At 60.1% G+C, this 25,705-nt stretch overlaps 6 protein-coding genes across 6 annotated transcripts; 2 read left to right on the top strand and 4 right to left on the bottom strand.

Annotated features, from left to right (window-relative positions):
* Nucleotides 1-772: 772 nt before the first annotated feature.
* On the bottom strand, nucleotides 773-1,918 carry HRG_05424 (putative WD repeat-containing protein; the record flags this gene model as incomplete). The annotated part of the gene is made up of 1 exon (XM_044863895.1): nucleotides 773-1,918. The coding sequence occupies one exon, from the start codon at nucleotides 1,916-1,918 to the stop codon at nucleotides 773-775; it is 1,146 nt and encodes a 381-aa protein (XP_044720427.1).
* Nucleotides 1,919-3,783: 1,865 nt separating this feature from the next.
* Nucleotides 3,784-4,818, top strand: HRG_05423 (bucentaur or craniofacial development domain-containing protein; the record flags this gene model as incomplete). The annotated part of the gene is made up of 2 exons (XM_044863894.1): nucleotides 3,784-4,100; nucleotides 4,158-4,818. The coding sequence occupies 2 exons, from the start codon at nucleotides 3,784-3,786 to the stop codon at nucleotides 4,816-4,818; spliced, it is 978 nt and encodes a 325-aa protein (XP_044720426.1).
* Nucleotides 4,819-4,902: 84 nt separating this feature from the next.
* On the bottom strand, nucleotides 4,903-7,679 carry HRG_05422 (uncharacterized protein; the record flags this gene model as incomplete). Its single annotated transcript, XM_044863893.1, has 3 exons — nucleotides 4,903-5,289; nucleotides 5,348-5,574; nucleotides 5,645-7,679. 3 exons carry the CDS (start codon nucleotides 7,677-7,679, stop codon nucleotides 4,903-4,905), a joined length of 2,649 nt encoding a protein of 882 aa, XP_044720425.1.
* Nucleotides 7,680-8,812: 1,133 nt separating this feature from the next.
* On the top strand, nucleotides 8,813-9,877 carry HRG_05421 (uncharacterized protein; the record flags this gene model as incomplete). The annotated part of the gene is made up of 3 exons (XM_044863892.1): nucleotides 8,813-9,071; nucleotides 9,120-9,232; nucleotides 9,311-9,877. 3 exons carry the CDS (start codon nucleotides 8,813-8,815, stop codon nucleotides 9,875-9,877), a joined length of 939 nt encoding a protein of 312 aa, XP_044720424.1.
* Nucleotides 9,878-10,484: 607 nt separating this feature from the next.
* Nucleotides 10,485-12,836, bottom strand: HRG_05420 (STE like transcription factor domain-containing protein; the record flags this gene model as incomplete). The annotated part of the gene is made up of 5 exons (XM_044863891.1): nucleotides 10,485-10,779; nucleotides 10,869-10,952; nucleotides 11,017-12,519; nucleotides 12,581-12,680; nucleotides 12,740-12,836. The coding sequence occupies 5 exons, from the start codon at nucleotides 12,834-12,836 to the stop codon at nucleotides 10,485-10,487; spliced, it is 2,079 nt and encodes a 692-aa protein (XP_044720423.1).
* Nucleotides 12,837-23,310: 10,474 nt separating this feature from the next.
* Nucleotides 23,311-25,497, bottom strand: HRG_05419 (type of WD40 repeat domain-containing protein; the record flags this gene model as incomplete). Its single annotated transcript, XM_044863890.1, has 8 exons — nucleotides 23,311-24,117; nucleotides 24,171-24,285; nucleotides 24,342-24,378; nucleotides 24,432-24,853; nucleotides 24,914-25,060; nucleotides 25,121-25,263; nucleotides 25,319-25,407; nucleotides 25,464-25,497. 8 exons carry the CDS (start codon nucleotides 25,495-25,497, stop codon nucleotides 23,311-23,313), a joined length of 1,794 nt encoding a protein of 597 aa, XP_044720422.1.
* Between the last annotated feature and the right edge of the window lie 208 nt (nucleotides 25,498-25,705).

The raw sequence follows: 25,705 nt of genomic DNA, 5'->3' as shown, positions 1-25,705 counted from the left end.
GTCAAGCAACGTTCACAAAGGCGAGGTGTCGGCTGCGCCAAAGGTGCTGATGCGGCGGCGTGGGGGTGCGGACCAGGCAGGACGTAGCACCCAAGGGGAGGGAGAGAAGAGGGAGGGAGGGATTGAAAAATGTGCGGAAACGGGCGACGCGGGCGCGTCGGGGTGGATGCCTCGGGGGTGGGCGGCGTGCAAAACGCGTGCAACGCCAAGTTTGCGAGGATTGGAGATGGCTGCCGATGGTTTGCGAGGGGACCTGGCGAATTTTTGGGATGCGGCGCGCGCTCTCTCGCTGCTTGATGATGGGAATGGTGAAGACACAACTGACAAGATTCAGCGTGATGGCGGGTGCGGTCTTGGGGCCGACTGCCACGGTACATCTCAGCACGGCCCCTGCGCAGGCAGAATCCTGGCTGCGCCTCAGCCAAAAGCAGCATTGCCATTAGGTAATCTCTCTTGGCACGTGACCTACCCTCCCTGGCACCACGCCTCGCTTGTTAGAGCCGTGTTCCTACGGCCGTCTACGATCTTGGCCCTCTACCGGCACGCAGCCCTCACGGTCAACCGTCTCCTCTCCGCCGTGACGATTGCCCATCGCTTTGCTACGAGTGAGCTGTGCTCTGCTGGTGTGTCGTCCGCTACAAGGTCAGAGTGCATCGGCTCCCGTTGCGTGTTTTGTTTTGGTAAAATACCTGTAATTCTGGGCCGTTGAAAACGTAGCGCGGCTTTTCCAGGCCCTGGTCTTGGACAGAAACCGTAGTGCTCTGGTGCACCATCATCTCTTCGTCTTCTTCTTGTCCGGCCCTTGGTCCTCGTCATCGCTAAGCTCCGCATACTGCGTCGTGGGCTGCGTCTTGCTCCAGGCCTTGGTAAACATGGGGTCGCTCTGTGCCTGGTTGGCGTACTTCAACAGGGCCTCGCGCGGGTCCTCGTGCAGCATGCGGGCCAGGGGTATGTTCTCGGCCACGAGCTTCTCGTCCGGCTGCGTCTTCTGAAAGGGCGTCTGCTGCGGCACTTGAGGCCGCCTCGGATCCTTGGACCTGCCCGTGCCCGTGACGCCCGCCTTTCGAGAGCCGAGCAAGGCGCCGGGGGTCACGATGGAGTCTCCCGAAATACCCACCGACTGGTCCATTGTATGTTCGGGATTGTCGTCAATGTGACGCTTCTTGGGTGCGCGAGACATGACATCGACCGCTCCTCGAGTCGACAGGGCCGGACTGTACAGGACATGTGTTTTGGCGTTGGCCGAGCCAGTGACGATTTGGTTGATCTTGGGGTGCCAGTCGACGGTGATGAGGGGCGACCCCGCTGTAATCAGCGTGACGTGTTCGGGCCGCAGGTTGCCCGGGTTGAGGATGTGAAGGTGGCCTGTGGCGGAGCCAGTGATGATACTGGTAGAGTTGGGCGAGTAGCGGATGTTGCTGGTTGGATGGTGATCCGAGGTGGAAGGATGCGTCACGCTGACGAGGGGCTTGGTGAACTTGCGCGTATCCCACAGCTTGATGAGATCGTCGCCGCCTCTGGTGACGACCATGCGGCCGTCAGAGGAGATGTCGATGCCTCCCGTCCACGTCTGAGGCTTGTGCGCGTCGAGGATTTCGCCGGCAGGCCTCCTAAAGGGCCCGTTGCCGCCGTACATGAGGAGCGTTCCATCCAGCGCGGCGCTGACGAGGATGCTGCTCCCGCCCGACGGGGCGCCTTTCCACGCGACGGCCGTCATCTTGGATCGCCCAGCGGAACCGGTCGCCTTGGACTTGAAGACAACCACCTCCTTTTGGGAACGCTTATTGTTGACGTCCCAGATGCGCAGCGTGCTGTCGGTGCCGGCCGTAACGCAAAGACTCTTGTCCGTGGGGTGCCAGGTGCCTGTGGTGATTTCCGATATGTGCCCCTTGGTGTTGTGCATGTCCCGGAGGTACATGTCGCCCTTGACGAAGACGGTCAGGATGTCGCCGTCGCGCGACATGACCCTGGGCTGCGGGTGGGCAGACACGCAGAGGAAGACGCTGCCGGAGAGGGGGTTGAACTCGACGTGATGGACGGGGTGCGACTCGGAGTCGGCGGCCGAGCGCTTGGATGAATGGGGGTCGACGGTCCTAAAGGCTCGCAACGTTGTCGGGGTCATGGAGGCGAAGTCGTAGAGATTGATGTTGCAGTCGAGCGACGCCGTGGCCAGCCTGCCTCCAGCGGGGTCCAAGGAGGCTGTGGCGACGGCTCGGCTGTGCGTCTTGAGGACCAGTTGGTGAGAGACGGGGTATTCGTCTCCATTGTCGTCAGAGTCGTCGCTGTCGCTCGACGGCGAGTTGTGTGGGGAGTCGTGCCCGCCGTCTTGTCCCGCTTTGGCCGGCGGGGGCGCTGCCGACGACGTCCTGTCCACCGTCCTCCGACTCCGATCGATCTGGGCAGCGATGTTGGCCTCCTTGGATTGCTTGCCAAAGGCGGCAGGCAAGAAGGCCCTCATGGGATCGTCGTCGGCCAGATCGGGCACCTCGATCTCGAAATCGTCGTCGCTCGCCATGGCCGCGAGAGGGGGGAGAGGCGAGTAAGGAGGAAAAAGGATGGGGTGGAGGGGGGAGAGGAAATTTAACTTATTGCGTGGACTGGTTGCGCCGTTGATTGGCGTGAGTGGCCTGGCGTCACTCGACAGGGTCAGCGGGGACACCGCCTCATGTAATTGTGTCTCACACGGGAAAAGGACCTGGAAGGTGGAAGGGGCTGAAACTCTTCTTTTTTCCTTCTCGTGCGCTTCGGCTCGTGATATTTTCCTTTTCTGAGCATCTTCCCTCTGCTCCGTATCCGTACTCGGTATGCATGAATACCTACACATGTGCAGTACGGAGTACCTGGCCAGCAGACGGTCTGCAGACGGTCTGCCGCTTGCTGACTGACGCCTCGTTGCACGAGAGCCAAGGTGACTCGCGCAATGGAGTCGGCAGCAAGCGGCGTGTGTCACAGTGCCAGACAAGGTTTCTACGGCAGATATGGTGTGTTGGACACGCCGTCTCTTCTCCCTTGACCTCTCAGATGCTCTCGTCGTTTGCCACCCCGCGGCGACTCGGGTCCCTTTCAACAAACCCCAGGCTTCCTGCTTCCCTTCCTTTCGTCCCTTCGACAAACAGGTGCATCGCGTGCGGCCCGGCAGGCATCAGGGCATGTAGGTGTCCGTACCACCAAGAAGGATGCAGCTGAGAAACATGTCCAGTGTTTATTATTGCAAGGTAAAATTGGGCAGCGTGTCGGCCGCACCAGCAAGGTTTTCCTTTGCTAAGAGAGGTTCTGGCCCCGTGTACGAGATTATTCACATGGGGGCCGGCAGCCTCCCTTGACGAGTTTTGTGGAGAATTGGGCAGATGCCATGCATCTGATGGAGTTTATGTATTATTAGTTAGAGGCTGCCCGCCCCAGCTTTGCACGGATCTCGAAGCATGGCCGATGATGCCCAGGGATATCTCCGCCGAGCGCCGTCTCCTAGGCCGCAATCTGCTGGGCTCTCTCCCCATCCTCGTGCTCGAGGTGAGCGCTTCCGCAAGCCTTGTACGTTAACATGACGAGTCTATTTCGGAAATATAGCTTGCTTTCGGAGAAAGGATGAAAGCCGGCGGTGTGTCGTCCATGCCTTATTCCGAAAGGGGAAATCTACACTGTACGGGCTGAGCTAGTGGGTGAGCCCGGCTCAATGATTGGCTCTTCGCTTCTCCACCGAGACTTCCCACCACTTGCCGCCTGCGAGGAAATGCGCCGCCCCTCTGCTGCAATTTAGCCACCAACCCAGCAGATGAGCGCAAGATGCCGCTGGATCCCCCCTTCGACCACGATGACCATCAGGGCGCTTCCTCCGACGACTCCGACTTTGCCCCCGACGACGCCCCGGAGCAGGCAGAGTCGGCATCCGAGTCGGACCCAGAGGTAGCCGGTTCCGTCACCAAAAAACGGCGACAAGACCACGAGGCAGACCGAGGATACGACAACTCTGGCGACGAGGCCATCATACAAAAGGGTCGCAAGCGCCGCAAAAGGGCAAACAACAGGGGCGAGGCCTTTGACGACGCCAACAATGGCGGCGAGGGCGGCTTAGTTAAGACAAGGAGACAGCGCGCCGAAGAGTACGCCTTCCTCTCCTCTACTCGGGCCCTTGCGGCGATGCTGACGCGGAATCTCAGAAAGGCAGAGCGCACTCCTGCCGCGAGCAAAGGACCGGTGACGGTCGACGTGGATGCGCTCTGGGAGCAAATGATTTCAGGGAAACCAGTCCACTCCAACACCGGCGACGACGACTCAAACCATGTCAATGACTCCATCGGGCTCGCAGACGATGCGCTAGTCGGCCAGCCGCTCCCCCCCTCCGTCGGCACCGACGACACATCAAACACAATTCGCATCAAGCGCACCTACAACTTTGCCGGCCGCGTCCACACAGAGGAAAAGGTCGTCGCCCGAGACTCGGCCGAGGCCAGACTCTACCTCGCGACGCAGGACAAGGACGGCCCCGCGAGCACTTCGCCCGCGAAAAGGGCGACCAAGAAGGCCTTCCGGTCGGCCTTTGAGCCCGTCGTCGACGCCGGCCCGGGGCGCACAGATCTCAACCTTGGGGTGACGGCGAGGATGATGGCTGCCAGGGAGGCCCAGGCCAAGAAGCTCAACACGGTGGAGAAGAGCCGGATGGACTGGGCCGGATACGTGGACAAGGAGGGCATCAAGGACGAGCTGGAGCTGGCCAGCAAGTCCAAGGGGTCCTACAACGCGCGCCAGGATTTCCTGGCGAGGAGCGAGGCCCTACGCGACGACGAGGCCAGGAGGGCGCGCATGGCTGCACGGGCGTGACGAGCTACCGCTGCATTGCATAATGGCCAATTCTGGCGTTTGGGAGAAATACTGCTTTTTTTTTGGGCAGTTTTGAAGATACCTCTACTTTGACAGATCTCTCTTCATTTCCGGATCTAAAGAACCCTGGCTTTGGCCTGCCCGGCTCTTTCGCTTTCCCGCCCGCCACTGGAGAAAGAGCTCGAGACCGGTGATAGCTTGTGCAAGGACCAGCACGGAGCCCAACGCGAGGCCCAGCGAGACGGCCAGCTCAAGCGGCACTACGCGCGTCAAGCACAGCGTGATGAGGCTGAGATCGGAGAAACCCGTCGTGAGTGTGGGCAGGGTGAGCACCAGGAGAAGCTGGTTGCACCCCTGCGAGATGACGGGTATGGGGATCTTCTTGATGCTTGCCAAGGGTGTGCCTCTGGTGGACAAGATGTAAAGGGAGACGGCGGCCACGGTGACGAGCAGAGTAATGAGGCCAAGGACCTTATCCAGGCAAGTTAGTTGGTCGAATTTCTTTTTGTATCGGGCCTGGACTGCTTACCCCGTGCGCCGTCCGGAAGTGCGCTCCCCGGGGCCCTGGCACCACGCCCAAGACGAGGATAATGATGAGGGAGGGCGCGATGCCGGCGATCCAGATGATCTTTGTGGCTTTGAGAGTCCAAGCTGGAAGAACGTGCTCTACCTGTAACAGCAGCAGGATGTTGCGGGAGCTGTCGAACGTCAAAACAAGAGGCAAAAGGACGGCGAACACGACGACGGCGAAGAAGACTGGAGATGTTCTGTCAGTCGCGGAATGAAACTACTGAAGACTGATAAGACGAGCTGTGGCTATACTTACTGTGCGCGATCAAGATGCCGACGAAGCGGCTGAAGCCGAAGCCGTTGATGGAGAGTCCGTTGGCAGCCTCGGAAAGAGACCCGTCAAGGGCTTTCGAGAGCTGCTTCCCATCAATGTCATACGTGTTGCCATCTTTGGTGAAGGAGATGAGGCCCTGCGGAATCAAGTCCTTGATGAAGTTGGTGGTACTCGGGTCGAAGCCGCCGGCAGATATCGTGCCGCTCTGGCTCAGCCCCTGAGCGACAAGGGCCAAGCCTCCGACACCCTCGCATGTCAAGACGTCCACTACCTTCTGTATCACGCTGGATATGGCCGCGGCGCTCAGCACACTGGATATGTTGACGTTTATGCCGTTGGAGATTTGCCTCGCGGCGACTCGCGAGGCCGGGTGGGAAGAGACGGCCGAGGAGGTGCTGCGCTTCGACTTGGCGGCCCCGTCGGACATGTCGGCGCCGCGAGATAGCAGCTTCTGCGCCGTGATGACGGCCGAGTTGCCCAGGCCCTGCCCAAAGCCCGTCGCGGCGCCCCCGACCGAGTCGTTAAAGGTCACCTGCGTATCGGGAGCAGGCGTCGTCTGCAACTTTGCCTTTCCGCTGATGATGGCGTTGACGCCACCCAGGGCCTCGGCCCCGTCGCCGGCGCCGGCCAGCAGTCCCCTCGCGAGGCCGTTGGCGATGCGCCCGACGTCCAGGTTGGCTCCAACGCCGCCGCCGCCGCCGCCGCCGCCGCTCGTCAAGCCCTTGATGGCGTTGGTGGCAGTTCCGTTGGCGAGGAATCGCGACGTCAGGCCCGAAGCAAAGTCTTGCGCGATGCCGCTCACGTCGACGCTGCCGTCGGCCGCAGTCGTCTTGGCCGTCGCTGCCGGCCCGTCGTCGGGCTGCAGACCGAGCCCCACCGCGGCGCCGGAGCCGAGGCCCTTGCCGAGGCCGGACGCGGCGGGACCGGCGAGCTTGAGGAGCATGTTGGTCATGCCGGTTCCGTTCTGGCCACCCATCTGGCCGAAGAGGTTGGATGTGTTGGCGCTTTCGGTCAGGGACTTGCTGAGGCCAAAGGCAAAGCTGCTCGCGAACCCGTCGAGGCCGGAGCCGTTGCCAGGAGCCCCGCGGTTGTCCGTCGTCAGCTTGAGACCCGCCGCCGCCCCGTTGCCCAGGCCGCCGCCTAGGGCCTCGGCCACGGGCCCAAGGTCCGGCAGCTGCAGGGCGTTGCCTTGGCGCAGCGCGCGGAGAGCCGTCGCCGTGAGCCCCATGGTGGCGCTTTCGATGGCCGAGTTGAGCCCGGAGCTCTTCATGCCGTTCTCCTGCGCCACCGTCGCGCCCGTGTCCATGCTCGTGTTGGCCGACGCCAGGTTCAGGCCCTGGGCTGCGCCCTCGCCGGCCCCGACGCCGCCGAAAAAGCCGGCCCCGGCAACCGCGGGGCCCGTCATGTTAATCACCCGGCCTATGAGGCCGCTGGCAGCCTGAGAAATGATCCCCCCGATGGGTCCGTCCTTGCCGCCGCCGCCGCCAGACAGCAGGCCACCGAGGATGCCACCACCGCCTGCGTCGGCAGTATCATTCCCCTGTGCCTGGCCACCCGCCGCGGCGTCGTTGTCATTCCCCTTTCCGCCCCCGGGCAGCAGCTTGCTCAGCAAACCAGCTCTCTTGGTCTTTGAACTGGCGTCCGTTCTTGACCGCCGTTTCCTGAGGTGGAGCCGGCTTGTGTCGTCTGCCTGTGAATTGAACTGTCGGAGATGGCTGTCGAGGCTGTCGGAGATTGTCGACAGCTCCGGCACCTCGAGCTGGTCCGCCAGGCTTCTTGACGTGTCGACGCACACGCTCACGACGGCACGGTACGTCTTGCGAAGGTGCTTGTCCGCCAGGATTGTCTGCACCGTATCCGCCGTGACGAGATCGTGGAGACTCCAGGACCCCGGCTCCGAATGGGAAGCATCGCGTGGCTTCGTATGGTATTGCTCTTGTGCTCCACAGCCAAGGGCGGATATAGAAAGGACAGCCAGGAACAAGCTAATGTCCCGGCTTGCCGTTGCCAAAACCATTGGAAGAAGAAGAAGAAGAAGAAGAAGAAAAAGAGTACAGGCCTCCAGCCCGGGAAAAAAAGGCTATTAAACAAAAAATGGGCATAACAGAGGGAATCTTCAACAGTCGATCAACGACAGCTAGAGCAGCACAGAGAAAGCCATTACCAGGCAATCTCAGGCGAGCGAAGAAAGAAGGAAGTGGAGAGGTTTTATAAACTACCCTTGCCAAAGCTGGTTTCAAAACGCCAACTCTGCCGACGACGAAGGCCTTCCGATTGGGTTGGCAGATTGCTTCGTGGGGAAACATTTTAGTGCCCGAACTGTTTCGCACCAGCTTCCACAGGCAGCACCCGTGGCCTGGGAGACTTGCGCTTCTGCCTACACATGCTGCTTATTCCTGGAGACGTCGGTATAGACGGCAGCGCACTCGCCATGGCGGCGTTTCGTGTTGGTTGCTGCGTTGGCTTTGGTGAGACAGCACCGCCTAGCTTGCCGGTTTCAAGCCCAACTCCACAGGAGGGAGGAGTCGGACCTCGACGGTGTTCGAACACACAGGCCTCGGAGATGGTGAAGAACCCTGTCGCTGGGTAGATCTACCGTGGCTGTACAGTGGCATGTGGATGAGATGTGTTGCAAAACATCGCGTACTGTACCATGTGGCATACACTTGTTGATGAGCGTCACACAAAGCACAGTGTCGAGAAAAGGAACCTCAGATCCGGAGAAGCGTAGAGGACGCCAGAGGCTGCAGCGGACGGTTATTCCACGGTACAAGGCAGCCACTGGGTACTCTACTGGTACATAGGTAATCACTCCGTAATTACTCCGTAGAGGACGAGGCGTGCTGTTTGTTGTACCGGTAGCCTGTAATAAGCATTGTACGTACCTACTGCAGCTGTCGGCCCGCTATAATCCAGGCCGCCTAGTGGGACGCGGTGAGCGACGAATCGCGATCCATGGATAAACTACGACGTACCCGGGGGAAAAAAGAGCGTCCCACCATCAAATTCCCAGACACCAGCCCGACAAACCTCTGCCTCCCCGCGAGCAAAAGCACACCACGCCGCACCAGAAGACGAACAAGGGTACTATCCCCCAGCGCCTTGGACAGTTCTCCCTCGCCCCCCCCCCCCCCCACGCAACCGCCGCACATGGCCGTCCTCGGCAAGCGCAAAGCCCGCCCCCCTCCCAACGAGCCGCCCGCGTCGGAGCAGCAAGATATCCAAGACGTCTTTCGCCGACACTTTGAGTCGCGCTTTGAGCCTCTGCGGCTGCAAACGCCGCTCCATAGACCTCGAGACGGCGGCGGCGGCGTTGGCGACAGTGATGGCGGCGAGGATGCAGAGTCGGAGTGGGGAGGCCTGTCCGACGACGACGACGACGACGATGATGCTTCCGACGATGACCAAGGTCAGATGGCCCGGCGCCGGGCGAGCTGGCGCTTTTGCTGATAGACAGAAACAGGCGCGATAGAACACGCTCCGGCCGTCGAGGTGGTGGACTACTCGGTATCGCAGACGCCTTCCTCACCGTCGGCAGCAATGTCCAAGCGCGAGTTCAAGGCCTTCATGGTACCGCTTCCCTTCACTGCCTACCTCCCTCCTACTCCCAATCCAAAGTAAAGGCGCTAAATCAACGACAACTCGCAGTCCTCGCGCCCCCCCGACCAAGCCGCCAAAGCCGAAGCCACAACCACCGGCGGCACATCGACACCCTCCTCCTCCTCCTCCACCATCCCCGAAGACGCCCCCTCCCTCCTCGCCCAAGACCTCGAACTCCGCCGCCTCCTCGCCGAATCGCACCTCCTCTCCCCCCACCCGTCCGTCTCCACCCCCAGCGCCACCACCACCGCGACGCCAAAGTCCTTCACCGCCGGCCGCACCCGGCACAAGGCCACCGACCTGCGCATCCAGGCCCTCGGCTCCAACATCTCCATCCTCAAGCAGGACAAGATGCCCATGAACATGCGCAAGGGCATCGTCGGCGCCGCCGCCAGCCGCGAGGCCAAGCGCAGGCGCGAGGCCCGGGAGAATGGCGTCATTCTCGAGAGAGAATTGGGCAAGAAGATGAGGAGGAATCGCGCGAGAGATGGGGCCGTAGACCGCCCGGGCGTCGGCAGGCTCAAGGGCGCCGAGCTGCGCTTGAGCGAGCGCGACGTCAAGAGCATCGAGGGAGGCCGAGACACCTTTGGAAGAAGGGGAGCGAGGGGGAGATGAACATTTCGATTGCATGCAAAAGGCTACAATGGCTCGGCAAGCTGGGCACATGGCCAGACTCGATCCCAACTGTACGGCATGCTCAACACGTTACAACCAAGAGCCAGAAGTTGCGAGTGAGTCCAAGCTGCGGACAAAGTAAACTCTTCTATGATATGATTCTCGGTTTCGTCGTCACGCTGCAGCCACACGAATCCTGGAGGAAAGTCCATCCTCTGGTATTCTTCGCCCGGCATTGATCGCCCTTTAACTCTCAAAGCAGGTAAATGTACAGATGCAACGTGTCCCGTCCCTGCCCGACGCCAGATCTCGTTTGTCTTGCTCGATGACTGAACGACAATATCGTCGTCTCCCAAATCATCCGCTCGAGCTCCCGTCCGCAGGGTTGCTCCCCTTTTCTTGTTTGCTGTAGTGCAGACGCTCCGGTAGTAAAAAAAACGCCATGGTGACATCAGGATGATCAAGACAAAAGAGAGCAAAAGTGCCAAGTCAACGTGAAACGCAAATTCGAAATCCGCTCGATGTGCGAGCCCCAGATTTCCTGAATGTCGCAGCAAAGGGAAAATACAGGACGCAGGGGACACAAACGCCCCTCAAGTAAATGTCGTTACATCACGCCGTTAATGGCGGCCGGCTGGCTGATTGTCATGGGCATGCTCAGCGTCTGCAAGCTGTTGAAGCCTTGGTTCTGGCCCATGTTGCCTGTCGGTGTCGGGCCATTCGACCCCATGGCCGGGTCGGCTCCCGGGTTCATGGAGCCGGGCATATAGGCCATTTCCGAACTCGGAGATGCTTCCTCAAGAGAGCCAAGCTGGTCCTCACCGGATAGCTCCTCCTCCTCTTCGGCCGACATGTTCATCGAGCTCTCTCCACCGTCCTCGCGGCTGTGGGTACGCTTGTGCCTGCGGAATAAGCATGTTAGCATGAACTGATGTCCGACGTGTCAAGTTTTGGGCAAGAATGGCATGCCAGGGGGTGTGGCAAGACGTACTGGGCAAGATTGTCCGATCTGGAGAAAGCCTTGCTGCAATGTGGGCAGATGTAAGGCTTTTCTTGAGTGTGTGTCCTGACGTGTCTATGTTTTCTCAGTCAGACCGTTGCCGATGCATGTAAACGACAGAGCGTGTCGAATCACTTACCGCTTCAGGTGCTCTAACCGCTTGAACAGACGGCCGCAAGTTGGAATGGGACACGAGTGAGACTTGTGAGGGTAGGGGCCAAGTTCCATGACAGTGGCCGAGCGAGCCCTACGGGCCACGCCGTTGGGGTTGGACACGGTCCGACGGTGGCCCTTGAGGGAACCGTCGCCCGAGTAGTCCTCGGAAGGCATTTGCGAGTAGTCATGTTGAAGGGACATGGGGTTGAGCGCTGGGCTGCCGTCCACGGTGGAGAGCGGAGTGCCGTGTCGAGACATGTCCACGACATCCTTATGCGGCTGGCTGGCCAAAGACGCACCAGAGGCGCTGTACGACAGGCCGGGCGGCGAGTTATCCGCCGACTCGTCTCCTTCAGGGACCGGGCCCACTGAGGCTGACACAGACCTCCTGAGGTCCGAAGGTCGGTGGGCGGCCGCGTTGGCAACCGGGGGGCCGGGCATTGCTGACATGGATGGAGGAATTGACGAGCGCCTTCTTCTCTGCTTGTACGTCGGCGAGCCCTCGATGACAGAGTAGACGTTGTTGGTACCGTAGGGCCGAGAGAACTGGGATCCGGCCATGTTAGATGGAGGGAGCTGCGCCACTCCGTTGAGGCCGTTCATGCCCGGCACATGGTCCGGAATGGCCGAGTAGAGGCCAGTCTCCTCGTTTGCAATGTAGGCAGGCTCGCCGGCCATGCCCAGGGCTTGCTGGGGAGGGGTGATGGGCTCAAACGAGATGCCGCGGTTGCTGTAGTCCTCATACTGCGACGAGACAAAGGACGGGGCGGGCGAGTACTCGAGGCCGTAGGCGGGCATCGAGGCGTGGCGCTGGTGACCGTGGGTCATCGGGACGCCGTTTTGGTTGTACTGGGGGCGAGCGAAGTCAGGATCCCTCTTGACCGGCTGGACCTGCTGGGTCACGGCGGACGTCATGGGCATCGAGTCGTACGATACCATGCCGTCCATCCCCTCGCCCAAAGGGGCCATTGGCTGCGGCATCATGTTTGGGGGGGGCATCGGGTCCATGTTCCTCATGACGGGGGACGTGGTCGGGCCCTGGGAGAAGGAGGGTTGCTGCGCGCTGAAGGAGGACGAGTTGGCTTGTTGCGTCTTGGTCAGCTGCTCGTACAGCGACTGAGACGAGTCGTACTGGAACGACATGGCGGGCTCGCTGACGGCGACGGTGGTGGCCTCCTGGCCCATCTTTTCTCGCTTCAGGTCACGTTCCAGCGCGTCCAGGAAGAGGCGGTCGTGAGGCACGCTGTACCAGTAGAAGACTTTTTGCTTCTTCTGGGTTCGAATGCAGTTGTTCTTGTAGAGGAAGTCGAGGAAGGCGCTTTTGGGCTCCTCGAGCGAGGCGTCCGTGCCAGACTTGAGATTTCGCAGATCGGAAAAGATGCCCTCCTCGAACTTCTTGGAGTTCTTGACCGGTCGGCCAAAGGCCTGAAATCTGAAGGAGAGACATCGCACAATGTCGGTGCCCGAAATGTGGAAGAGGTTGTTCCTAACGCCATTGTCAGTCACTCGGGCCCGCGCGCTCAGGAGCATGGCTGGCCATCACCTACCATAGGACGCAAGAGACGTATTCGCCTGTCGGTAAGAGAAATCGGCGGATGTACTGATCTGGTTGCCAATCGACAGGTGCAGAGATGAGGAAGTATTTGACTGGGCCCGAAGTCAGCACGCAGTTTGCACAAACAGTGGCGCGCCGCGGCATTACTCACGATTGTCGACCTGCTGGAGCGCGACCTGCGCATCGTGCGGCAACGCCTGCTGCGCTTCGGTGCTCAACATGAAGGTCTCGGGCTTCTGGGGCGCCATTGCTCCGTGTGGTGGATACATGGTGCGCTTCGTCCGCCGACGGTGGCACAAGAGGCGTAGCCCCGGGGAGCGGGTTGGGTGAACGGGGGGCGGCGAAAGCTCAGCGTGCGCGGAGGGTTGCGAATGTCTGGTTGGCTTGTCTCCTGATCGGCTCCTCTGCCGAAAGAAGAGCGGAACGATCTTGGCAGGTGGGCGGCAAGAGGCGGGTGCGGCGCGTCAGCCAGAGCGTTGAAGGAATCGTGGGGGGGGGGGCGCTGCCCGAGTGCGAGTAGAACGTGACGAGTGTATTCGAGACCAGCCCGGATAGAAGACAAAGGCCCAACAGTCGCACGGGGCGAGGCAAGATCCCACGACTGCGTCAAGCGAGCGCCGGGATGGAGTCGGGGCGGTTATTTTTTTCTCGGCCGTCGAGGCGTTGGTTGACGACGGATCGGTCGAGGAGCGTTGAAATTGGCGCAGCGCAAGGCTTGGCCGGACCGAAGCGGATTAAAAGGTAGCGAGTAAGGATGGATGAAGAAAGGTACAAGCGAAGAAGAAAAAGTCGAACACGAAGTCACCGAGCGCGAGGGTGTTGGCGGCTCGTCAAAACAGCCAGCTGGATTTCGTGCAGGACGAAGGGCGAGCGACGACAAGGGGGGGGGCGGTTGCGAAGGACGACGTGTCTCGCGAAGGAAAGGAAACACCAAATGGAGAGCAACGTGAGGCTCTGGGGAGGGAAAGAGGGGAGGAGGGAGGGACAGGAGCAATGGGAGGAAACAGAGAGAAATAAATTCAGGATTGAGGGATGGGGGTTTGGGGGCCTGCTGGGGTTTAATGAGAGAAAGCGGGAGGCGCCTGTGCTCGGTCGGGATGGGATGCTAACGTGGGAGCGAGAGGGAATAGCAGCCTGAGGTATAGCGGCGGTAGAGGAGAGAGGGAAGCAGGGGAGAGGGGACGGGCAGGCAGGTACCTGCGCAGGTACATGCACCCGGTACATGCGAAAGAGCGAAAAAGGGAAGGGAAGGGAGGAGGACGGATCGGGTAGGTACTTGTGGTGTGTGTACTTGTGGTGTGTACCTTGCTCGGCGTCGGCAGGTCGTACCACTGGGTCGCGACAAGTGGTGTGGGGGCAAGACTGGAGCAGTGGCCTCGTCCCCTCGCCCACCACCACAATGCGCTGGGCTATTCCCTGACTGGCGATTGGCAGAGCGCTGGCGATTGGGGCGGGAGACCCTGAGCATCCGGCCAGCGCAACGCCTCTCCCTGTGCGACGCATCTGCTCAGGTAAGCAGCATGAGCGCCCTCGCCCCGCCCAGGTACAGTACACCTCGGGTCAGGAGAAAGGCCGGGCAGATGCCCCAGTCCCGTCTCTCCATCTTCGAGGTGCGCGCTCGGTGCTCATCAACAAGAGTGGAGCCGAGCACGGAGCTTGGCCAGTTCATGCAGGCGGCGAGCGGACGATATAGCGGAGAGGAGGGCTACCTCCAGCGAGCAGATTGTGTGCACGTATGTCAATGTACTGTGGCCCATAACTAACACAATCTTGTTGTCTTGCGGTGTATCTATGTACAACTTAGGGCAAGGGTGTTTTTTTAAGTTATTTATTTGATGTATTTGATTTCGTCGCCAAGGGGCGCCCTCGGCCTCATTGTCCTCGGCCGTGTGCGCAATTCTGGGGCCTGGTGGGGAGAGCAGACACTGGGTGGGCAGCGGGGGGGACTCAATGCCTTCTATCCATGCCTCTCGCTCTCTACTTTGACCTTCCCAGCTTTGTTGACGACGCGTGTCTCTCGTGCGCCGGTTTTGCAGATGGGTAGCCGACAACGGTCAAGCCACAGGAAACGGGTTTTGCATTTCCCTTCTGGCCTTGCTACCTATCACGACACATGTCCACATGTCACTGCACAGCCTTATGCTAGCAATGTACTCGCGTAATGCAGCCAGGGTGAGGTACCTTGCCGTCACCTTTGCTCCGCTTTCTGTACCTGCGCCTAGAGCTCCGAGTGCCTCGCCCACGGCCGTCCGACCTCGAATGGCACGCCCGCCTAACGCTTGGTACCTGCATATGCGGCAGGGTACAGCCTAGTACTGTGCTTTCTGCCTTGCACCATCCATCACCACGCGGCTTCGGCACTCACTTCCATCAGCCATTCTGTGCACACGCAGCCTTTTGCAGGCACACAGAGACCCGCGGCCTTCTGCTGCTCCTCTAGCTGCAATAGGAACAAACGACGAGATGCCGTTGCCATTGTCAACCCGTCGGTCATGCCGGGAGGCCATATCGCGCGCTCGGCTCCCTTCGGTGGCCAGCTGGGTTCTATCCACACGCCCCCCTCCTTTGCACGCAGACGACGACAGCATTGGACCAAAGGAAACATTGGCGCGCACGAGAAAGCGTACATGCTGCCTCCTGCCCTTGGGGCGGCTAACGGGCAGACTGGCCAGATCATGCTCCTTTGGACTCTTGTCTGTTCGTGGCGAGCAGGGGAAACCGGCCAACGTCGGCATCATAGACAGCGGGCAGTCACATTCGCATGCCCGAATACCGTACATACGAACACACGAGACAGCATCATCGAGGCGGGCCGCACGCTGCCGCACTCATGTCGTGCAAGGGAGACCCCAGACGACATGAGTCGCCCACGGCTGGCCTAGGGCAGCGGCAGGTGGAAACTGGGATAGCTACCCTGCGGGCCCATCTCCCCAAGCCCGAAAGCCAGTACGTACCAGGCTGGCGACCGTGCTGGGCGACCACGGCGTTTCGACGACTGCCTGTGGGGCCGCAGTTACGAGGCGGGGCGGCGAGATTGCAATTCTGCAACAATTAGCTGACGGGAAACAATTTAGATCAGCCTCACGCGCGCCGACAGACGATCCAATACCACCCTGTCTCTTTTCCCGAAGGAAAAGAAGGAAAGAAGAAGACTCGACCCTCGTGTCAGAACGCCATGTCAATTTCGACGCCGGGCCCAATGTCCCTCGTTGCTGTCGTGTCCCGACAGCAACGACCAGAATGAGACCTGATTAATTGTGGCACAGCCCATGGAAACCCCTTTTCTTGCTCCCTCTGCAAGATACTCGCCCGGGCGAGAAGCCACGAGCTTGGACCCCCCATCCCGAGTAACGCAAAAGTGGTCAACGATGAGCGAGCACGCGGTCATAGCCCAAGGCTTAGGACGACGGTTCTATTCCGTCCGGCCTTGCTGTGGTTTATACCAAGTATCGAGCAACAAGGTGCTACTCAAGCAAATACACATGCACAGTCTTGCACGTTTAGTAACAAGAATGAAGACGCTGAGAGCTTGGCCAATTCTGGAATTCGATGGTTTGCTCGGCGAGTCTGTGCCCTATGCGAGTGCCCTGCCCGTCCGTGCAAAACGCCAAACTCGAAAGAGGAGCGAGGCTGTGCGTTAGTACACACATAGAGTTTCTACATGCACCTTATTTTCTGTCTTCCCGACCCTCGTTTCTTCGGGGAGCTACAATATTTAGAAACTTGACGCGGGACACGGCGCTTGCGTTTCGGCCCAAAGTTGGTAAAAGCTGTTGCCTTGGTTCCGGCGCCAAGACGACCGACATTTGGTTCCTACTCCCGGGCAGGCAGGGCATCCCACGCTGTTCTATATTCGTAGTCGGAAATGCTTCCACTCTGGCCTCGATTCGGAGCCTGTCAGCTGCCGTGGGCCTCTCTCTGGTGGAGGTCATGGCAGGCTGTCTACAGTACTTACTTGTTCGCCTCTGCGAGTGGCGGCAGCTGTGTTACTGAGCCGGACGCGAAAGGGGCGCGTCATGGCGGCGCCCGCTTTGGCTTCTAAACAGCAAGACGCCGCCAGCTCGTTCTTGCGCCCGAAGTATGTACAGTATGTATGTACGATGCTGCATGCAAAGAGGCGAGCATGCAGGCACCATGGCTGGCGCTGGCCGGCGGATAGGCCTCTTAAGGTGAAACAGGCCTGGCGCAGTGCCTCAAGTCAGGGCCCCTGGTGTTTTGTCGGGCGCTAACGACACCCGTTCTCTGACTGGTCGCCTCGGGTGTCACACGCCCCCTCGGCCTTTTCTTGGCCTGCCCCGTCGTTTCCACGTCCACGCGACTGGCTGCATCAGCCATCCACGCAGCGCGCTCGTCGTCGACCAAATCGGGCCCTTGTCGACCGCAAATATAGCGACGAATGACGGCGGACGTGAGGTCGGTTTCATGGCCCGACGGCCCTCGTCTCTGCCCCCACCTTGTCCGTGGTCCCAAATCCCGCAGGCAGACACGTTGCCGTCGAGCCTGTCTTGATCACCACGCGTCCTGTCCTCAGTGTGCGGTCCGACCGAGGGGCGATCTGAGCGCTGGTCCCGTCTGACAAGGGCGCCGTTGCCCTTGGCGCCAGCGAGTTGAACCTGGGCTCGGGTAGGGGGCCCGGGGAGTTGACTGCACGAGATGCTCGCCCAGTATGGAAGGTTACATTTGCTGCAAGGTGGTCGCTCAGCTCAGGTACCCGTGCGCCTTGACAGGAGGCGGCCTTGTCCGATTCATTTCCACCGTAATTACAGAAGTCATCTTACACCTGCAGCAGGCGGGCGCCGACTCGCTCACACTCACTCACACCCTCAAGGCCCGATGAGTGAGCGCCTTTCGAGTCAACGAGGCGGGGGGCCGCCGAGTGGATGGAGGAAAATGACTCGCCGTCCCGGCTTGACGCAGTAGGCTCTCCCCAACAGATACGCCGGCCCCATCGGGTGGAGGGTTGCTTACGATCTGACGGTGCTCTCGACGGCATCTCCTTGCACCCGCCTGGTGGCTCGCGGCGGGATGTGGGTGCCCGAGTCGTCGTCGATGTGTGGACGATTGTACCGTACGAATAGGCTCAGCTTCTGAAACAAGCATCGCTCGCTCTCGCTACAGGCTTGATCGTCCCGCCCGTCCCCCGTCGTCGACCGCGGCCGCGACCCGGTGGCGATGAGGAATACATGCCGTGTGTGATGTGTTCGTCCACATCAGGCCGATGGTCCTTGTCGACCTCAAAGGGGTCGGCATCCGCACGTCCGTTTTGTCTACAGGAGGGCGACGGGCTTTTTGCTGGTGTTTTTTGTTTGTATTTTCTTTTCTTGGCTTTTTTTTGGTTTCTATTCGAGTCGTTGTTTCTTCTGACCGGGGAAGTCGAAGCTAATGGATATGGGATAGGTAGGGGATGTTTACAGCAGTGAAAGCAGATGCCACCATCATGTGCATGTGCAGAAATCCTGCTCAGCCCTTGCCGTCTCCATATTCGTACATATATGCTTTCTTTGTCGTCGCCTTGCAGGAGGCAGGACTCCAGCTTTTGTTTACTGGAGGCGCGTCACGAGAGCAAGGCCAACCGGGCAGTCGTTGACCCCGAAGGGATGGCTCCATTTGCGGGCCGCTGGAGGAGCTTGCATGCGGCATAGATTGGACCTCCTGAACTGTGCGTGAGACTCCAGAATGGACGACGTCGGCAAAAGGGCTGCAGCGGGAAATGGCGTGACACTCGCCAATCTGAGTGCACGGGGCACGTATGTAATCCTTTCGTCTGTACGAAAGAGCTGTCGCGTAGCTACAGAAGCTGTGTGTATCCGCCGTTTGTGGTCTCTGCATCGAAGGGCCACAGCGGCATCGCGCATGCCAAACATTTGCGCACCCTTGCTCGAGTCGCCGATAGGGCTGCTATGTTGGGCCGTTTCAGGGGGGATAGCGAGGCCTGCCGAGCTCGGCTTGCCTGAGGTGAAGACCTACCCTAGACAGACAGAATGCTACAGGTGGGGTGGTGGGTGATGGGTGATGGAATATGATGATGGTGACACGGCAGAGGCAGACGAGCCAATGCATTCATGCGATGGCCAGTATGCCGGATTGCTGCGACAGGGAGAAGGGGAGCAAGCCCGCTGCTCGTGTGCGCCAATCCCTGGGCGACAGGGGAGTGGTCCGGCGGTTGCGGGTTGAATGGGGTTGAATGGCGGGTTGAATATCCCGCGAGAGAAGATGCTGACCCCTACTCGGCGGCTGAGGACCCATTCTCCCCTGCCGATTGGCACGCCCTCCGTCCCTTTCCCGCTGAAAAGACGGGCACCTCTGACGCCGGACGCAGTTGCCATGCGGGGGCACACCGTACGTAAACAAGTCTTGAATCATGGAAGCCATCAACCCTCCGGGGAAGAAGACAGCTGCGCGGGCAGTTCTTCTGATAGCCCATGCGCGTCAACGCGACTCGAAACGCCGGCCAGCAGTTCCACGTTGCTCGTGTACGCAGCGGTACTGGAGGAACAAGGTTCGGCCTTGACGGGAACGGGGACTGAGCCGCCCTCTGGCCCGACATGACATGTAAGCACACACATATAGCGAAGGCAGCTGCGCTGGAGCAGTCTATTTTTGAGCGGGCCGGGGCGCCAGGTCCGACGCCGGCCACCCAGTTTCATGGTTTCTTCTTAGCCCGGGGATTCGGAGACGGAAGTAGTCTGCATGTAATTATGTACTGTACGTATGTATGTAAGAGCAAAGGGCTGATGCCGATGAAGGCGTGGTGCACGATTGGCTCCGTGCTCTTACCAATCAACAGTGCTGGACGGACAAGCCGCTGGGCCGGCGCTTATGCCGTCGCGTTCCTTGCAGCATGGCATCAGGCTAAGGCATCGATCCGTACAGTAGATCTGGAATATACTTTGTACTGTAATGGAGAGGTGAGCGGCGATGCAGAGAAGTGTCCCCATATCGCAGATACAACTTGATGCCGTGCTATACCAAGACATTCTTGTGTCTCTGCTAGTCTGAGAAGTAAGGCACCTGTACCCACGCTAGCCACAGGTCAATGCACAGTGTGCTGCTTGCGCCTTCTTGACCTCTGTGTCCGATCGCGCACGCTCCTCCCCCTTTCGGCATCAGAAAACCTGAAACAGGCGATGCCCTTGGGCTGCAAAACATTCGTGCCTTCCCTCCACCTCCATATCCACCTCCGTCTCCACCTTTGACCTCCACCGTCCGTCTCCACCTCGACAAGATTCCACAGCCCTCGGTCATCATCCTCGGCAGAATCAGCATCGACAGCAGCAGCGGCAGGCAGGCAATTCAACAGCAGCAGCACCGACGGCATCCTCGCACTGACCGTGGACCCCCCTTCCCGACGGCCGTCCCCACTGCTCCATTCATCGATTGGAGCGGGTGCCTTGCATGGTTGAACCAACTCTCCGAACCCCATCTTTCGCCACGCACTCGCGCACCCACATCCAGCCCTGCGCAGCCCGAGCAAGACACGAGGCAAAAAGATGGGCGACGACGACGAGAGCTGTTGCCTGCCGCCCGTCGCTTCTCCATCCCACCATCAAGAACAAAGGCATACGCAGCCCTGGATGCCGCCCCTTTCCTGTCCGGGTTACTCTGCATATTAGATTCAACAGCAGTAACTACCGCCTAGATATATCGCACCCACCCTCCACACTGCAAAGCAAAGGTACCCCTGCCCGCCCAACTTTATCCCCGCGGCTCCCCTGCCCTTTGGGCCCGGCGCGCCCACACACTTGCGCACGTATGCATCACACAGGCAACCCGGCCGCCTTGACTTCAAGCCCGGCCAAGCAGACCTTGCCCCCGTCCGCCAGGTCATGTGTCTCTCGAGTCTGTCATGGCTCGCCTAGACGGCCTCCAAGTCGCCACGCAACATGGGAAGGCCTCGAGCATCAGCTCCCGCGAGGTCGAGTTCGCCCCGGATGGATGGACTTATCGTCGGATGGCAAGTCCGATTCCTCCTAGCGCCGCGGCTTGGCCCTCGCCTCCTTGGACTTGGGCGACTTTTGGCCACCCACGGACTGCCCCAGCCGGGCCGGGCTGCTGACTGTGGTGGCAGATGGCAAGGGCCCGGTATGTCCGCACTTCCGTGCCGGCCACGGCCCATCTGTGCCGATTCAGCTCGGCTTGTGCAGTCTCTCGTGCCCCCTCTCCATTACACACGGCAAACCTCTTGGTGCTCTTGTGACCTGATTTCTGCATTTAGGCTCACATGACTGGACGAGGCGTGATTCCCTCAGGCTTCCGGTGTCGAGTCGGCAAGTCAGCCGTTGTGAGGGCGAGCCTACCATCTTCACGTGCTCAAGAAGGGTATCCTGGCGGGAGAGCGAGAGACGGATCGTACTGTGCAGTGCCTTGAAGGTACGAGGTCCTCGCTTGTTCGCTGCCTTGCTCCCTCTCGATTCTGGTCGCCAGTAACAGGAGTGAGAGCGGGCAAGCTCGCGTTTCATCATTACCGTGGAGCGGTCCATGTCCATCGGATGCAGGCATGGGGTCTCCGAACCACGGACTTCCCCCCAAACCCGGCTTCCTCTCTTATGCATCTGCCCCTTAACCGTTTTTGCCAAGGTTCGAGGCCTTATACTTGGATTTCTGTCACTGTGAGTACATTTGCACAGGCGTTACAGTGCTAGAAGAGAGGGAACACATGAAAGTCGTTGACTACTGACTCGTTCTCAAAGGGTTCCTCCATGTTCCAATTCCAAGCCTCCCGGTGTCAACACATCCGTGTACGCACAAGCATGGATATGGATGGGGGCCAGGAAGCATCGCCGCGGCCTTTCGGGCTTTCTCCCCCTCTATATCATCTTCCTACTCTCCCCCACGTCCCCTTGTGTGCACCTTTTGCGTGGCCCCCATCCGATTAAGCGTGCTTTGTCCCCCTTCCCCTGAGTGTTGCAGCGTGCACTAGAAGGAATCGAGAATCAGCACCTGCCGCATAAGTCCTCCCGTCTGGTTTCTGAAACGCCAGAACCTCCAGGCAGACCGACCATCCATCTGTCCATCCACCCACCCGCCGTCATGTTCATCGTTGCATGGCTGGGGATTTGCCTCGATCCCTGTTGCCGCCGCCCGAGTCCCTGAGGCATAAACGTGCCGCTCCAGCGGCTAGCCTGTTGCCTTTGACTTACGTCTATGCGTCCGCGCTCATGGCTCTGGGGCGCCGTATAAGCACGTGGGTGAGTGCATGTATGCCGCCATCTCATCCCACACGCCGGCGCCCTTTGCCGGCCACGGATCAAGTAGCCGGACCACGACTGTTTTGCTCGTCCCCGTAAGCCCCCCTTTCGTCTCTCCGCTCGCATGCTAGCGTGGACAGGCCGTAGGTGGAAGCCTCAAGTCGACTGCTTTCCTCGGGATCCCGTAGCGTACGTTAGGCGGCGTCTCCCTCCTTTCCGCCTTGATTCCAATGCTGCCATCCATGCCAAGCCCTGCGCTTGACCTCCCCCAGTGTTTGATCGACCTGAGTCGGTGAACGCTGCTTGTCATGCCTCGTAGCATACACGCAGAGCGGATGGAGGGGAAAAAACAAGCCAACAAGCATGCCATCGGCGCTTGGTGCTGCCGTCTTGGTCAACGTTGACGGAGCGAGGCTAGGGTAAGTCCGGGGAGGAGAGGAAGACGGGGCAAGACTGGACGAATGAAAGGATGGTGATGTGCTCGACCTGAAGAAGTGCCCAAGTCACGAGACCGTCTCTACGATCGTGACTCAAGTGAGCGAGAGAGAACGTGCTTCTACATCGGCCAGCACGGCAGCCCATCATCTTCAACGGGGGGGGGGGCAAGACGCGCTGCGCCCACGGTTCGCCCCATACCCACAACTACCGTTGCACGCAGTCGCTGAAAGACCCAGAAAACGAGAAAGACAGGCGCCCCTCCCTCGAGACGAGAGAACGCCGACAGAACAAGGAAGAGGAAAGATCCAAAACAAGGGCCGATGAAACGGCTAGCCACCACTATGCCGCCGCAGCCAGGAGGGAGAGAGGGAGGAAAGCCCCCTCCCTCCCTGACCTGTTTCTAAATATACACCAGCTACGGGATATATACCTGCTGTATACCTGCCTGTACTGTATAGCCCTTGCCTTGGCTCGCGTACGAAAACAGATGGGCCTTTGGACCCCTTTGAGGGGAGGGAGGAGGACGAGGGGAGACAAAACAGGAGGAGGGGGCGACGAGTTGGCGCCGTCAACGTGCTGTCATCGTTGTCCGCGGCCCCCTCGGGACGGCATATCTTCGGTGGCACGCTTCCCAAAGTTCAGGATAGCTCGAATGACTCTTGCGCGAACACCTCTCAGCCCCCTTTTTCTTCACTGTTTCGATCACCGCGGGCATGTGACGGCGGCGGAGCACACAGCAGATAGGCCAGGGCATGCTGGGCCCTGTACATATCCAACATTACGTCGGGTGTGTTGGAGGAGCACCGGGGCTTCGTTCATCATGTTTGATGTGGTGGTCTAGACCTGTCGCGTCTTCGGATGCATCGCACTCAACGCGACTTGGTCACCTGCTCAGACCGACAAAGACCTCGAACAAGGCCTCTCGCCCAACACCATCTCCAAGTGAAGGGCCAGCACTTCACTCAGTCTCCCCCAGTGCCTTACACACTCTCTTTTCTCCTCATTGTCCCCCAATCGCGCCATGTACAGCAGCCCCCGTTCCGTACCCAAGACCGTTGGACCCGACCTTCAACTCCGCGCGCCGGCTGCCTGGCCATCACGACCGAGCCTCCTCCAGCTCCAGCTCCAACTGCCTGATGCGCTCGCTCTGGTCCTGAGAAGTCCAGCTCACCTTCTTCTTGAGCGACTCCACCTCGGCGGCCAGGTGTCCAATCCTGTCGTTTTGCGCGCTGATGATCTTGGTCTGGTTCTCAATCATGTACTTGATCTGGTCAAGGGACGATTCAACGCCGTTGGAGGACGTGGCCGTTGATGTCTTGACGGGCGACGAGGGCCTCGCAGGAGCGGGCGTCGGCGCGGGGTGACTCCTGGGGGGCGAGGCGGCTGCCTTGGGTTCCGAACGAGCGGGCACAGGGGTCCGCTGCGCCGGTCGAGAGACCTCCTCAAAGCTGGATGTCTCGTCGTCATCCTCGGCCACACCCCCTTCGTCATCCTGGAACTTGCTCGCCATGGCAGCCATGGACCCCTTTTGCTCCTGCATGGAAGGTGGAGGCCCTCGCGTGGCCGCAGCCGCAGGCTTGGGCACCTCCCTCGGAGCCTCCTCCTTCTTGGGCTCCGGCCTCGCGGCGGCGGCGGGCGTCGGTTGAGCGGGCGGCGGCTTGTAGTCTGACGGGATTTCCTTGGGTGCGCCGCCCTCGTAGATGCTCTCAAAGTCAATCTTGGCGGGGATGCCCGTCTTGCCGTCGAGCCAGTCCTTGGAGTTGGCGACTGGTTTCGTACCAATTGCGGGGGGGAAGATGTCGGCCTGGAACGTCTCGGCGCGACGGGGCACCGTGAAGGAAATGGGCTCGATGTAGGTGTCGTTGACCGTCTTGTACGCCCGCATGACTTCGTTTTCGTGAACCTGGCCATTGTCAGCCCGAGTATCTCGACGTCAGGGGGTGAGTGCTAGCTAACATTGATGCCGCGCCGGGGGAGAAAAGCGATACCTCGCTGAGGATCGGGAGACTTGTACTCGCTGAGGTACTCGAACTTGTCGTTTTCGTACTCGTAGTATCGAATGTTGCCATCGCTGGCTTCATGTCAGCGCAATCGTCCGGACAATACAGGGCAAGGTATAGAAATTACCCCTTTCCGGCAAGGTACAGGCAGTTGGAGCCGTCATCTGTCCGCTCGTCAGCGTCCCGTCCCGGGCCGGACTCGGCAAGGGAAACCCACCGTAAAAGGGGATGCAGACGCCCGAGATGGAGTCCAGCATGGTGAAGCCCCCAATGGGCTCGGGCCTCCCGGGCTCCCAGAGGCCAATCTGGCGCTCGCTCATCCTGGAGAAGCCGGTGGTGGCGAAGCGGTTGTGCTCGCCCATCCAGACGACCCTGCTGTTCTTGGCTCCGGTATGGCCCTGGGCCTCGTGTACGGGCTTTTCCTGGCGGACGTCCCAGACGCGAATCTTCTTGTCGCGTGACGTCGTGACGAGCATGCTGCCGGCGGCGTTCCACGACAGGCTCTGAACAATGTCGCCGTGCTTGAGGGTGAGGGGTGCCTGGCCAGTGGCCACGTCCCAGATCTTGATGGTGAAGTCGCCCGAGGCGGAGGCGAGGACGTTTTCGGCTGCGGGGTTGAAGAGGACCTGGCCGACTTTCCTGGACGGATGCAGTCTCGGGTCAGCGCTGCGACGGGGACGTCGTCGATGGTCCGCCTACCTGGAATGGCCGCCCAGCTTGGTCACGGGCGACACGTCGACGATTTCCTCGGCGTCGGTATAGAGGGTAAAGTCGCGCGGGACTTCCCAGATGAAGACCTTTCCATCCTCGGAGGCGGAGGCAATGATGCGGTCGTTGAAGGGGTTCCTTGATGCAGCAGTCAGTCAGCAAGGCGCTGTGGGAGGCGGGAAGGGGGGTATTGCCCACCAGTCGGTGTCGAGGACGGCAGCGGTGTGGCCGCGAAACAGGGGAATCTGGTCGGGCAGCTTGCCCCTCTCGTTCAAGGGGACGACGGCAAAAGCACCGCCGCCCGAGGCGTCCCAGTTGACCGAGAGATACGAGGGGTTGACCTGCGGCTCGGCATCAGTATCGGGGCCGGGGGTTTCGTCGACGGATGGTAGGCACCTTGACCAGGTTGGTGTCCCAGGCATTGCGGCTGATGTGCAGATTGTCGTAGCAAAACTCCTTGCGCGTCGATTTTCCAAAGACGTGCCCTGCGGGAGGCGGGTCAGCACCCAGGCCGTGGAGAGAGAGGGGCGAGGCTACTCACGATACTTGGACGCCCGCACGAAACGACCAGACATGGCGGCAGCGACTCGAGGGGCTTCGCGAGTGGCGTGAGTGTTGGGTGAATGAGCCGCGGGCAGGCCAGGCCGGGCAACAGGCTGAAACTGCGAGAGAAGCAGTCGGGGAAGATGGGCGGGGGAGGGGGGGGTCGGGCGGACGGAAAGGAAAAGAGAGGGAGGAGGGAAGAGAGAGGGAGGAAGAAGAGGAGGAAAGGAAGAACGCAGA

Source organism: Hirsutella rhossiliensis, assembly GCF_020360975.1.
Source record: "Hirsutella rhossiliensis strain HR02 chromosome Unknown scaffold00005, whole genome shotgun sequence".
NCBI classification, from domain to species: Eukaryota; Fungi; Ascomycota; class Sordariomycetes; order Hypocreales; family Ophiocordycipitaceae; genus Hirsutella; species Hirsutella rhossiliensis.
The sequence above is the reverse complement of the archived record's forward strand: the minus strand, read 5'-3'. Positions and strand labels throughout refer to the sequence as shown.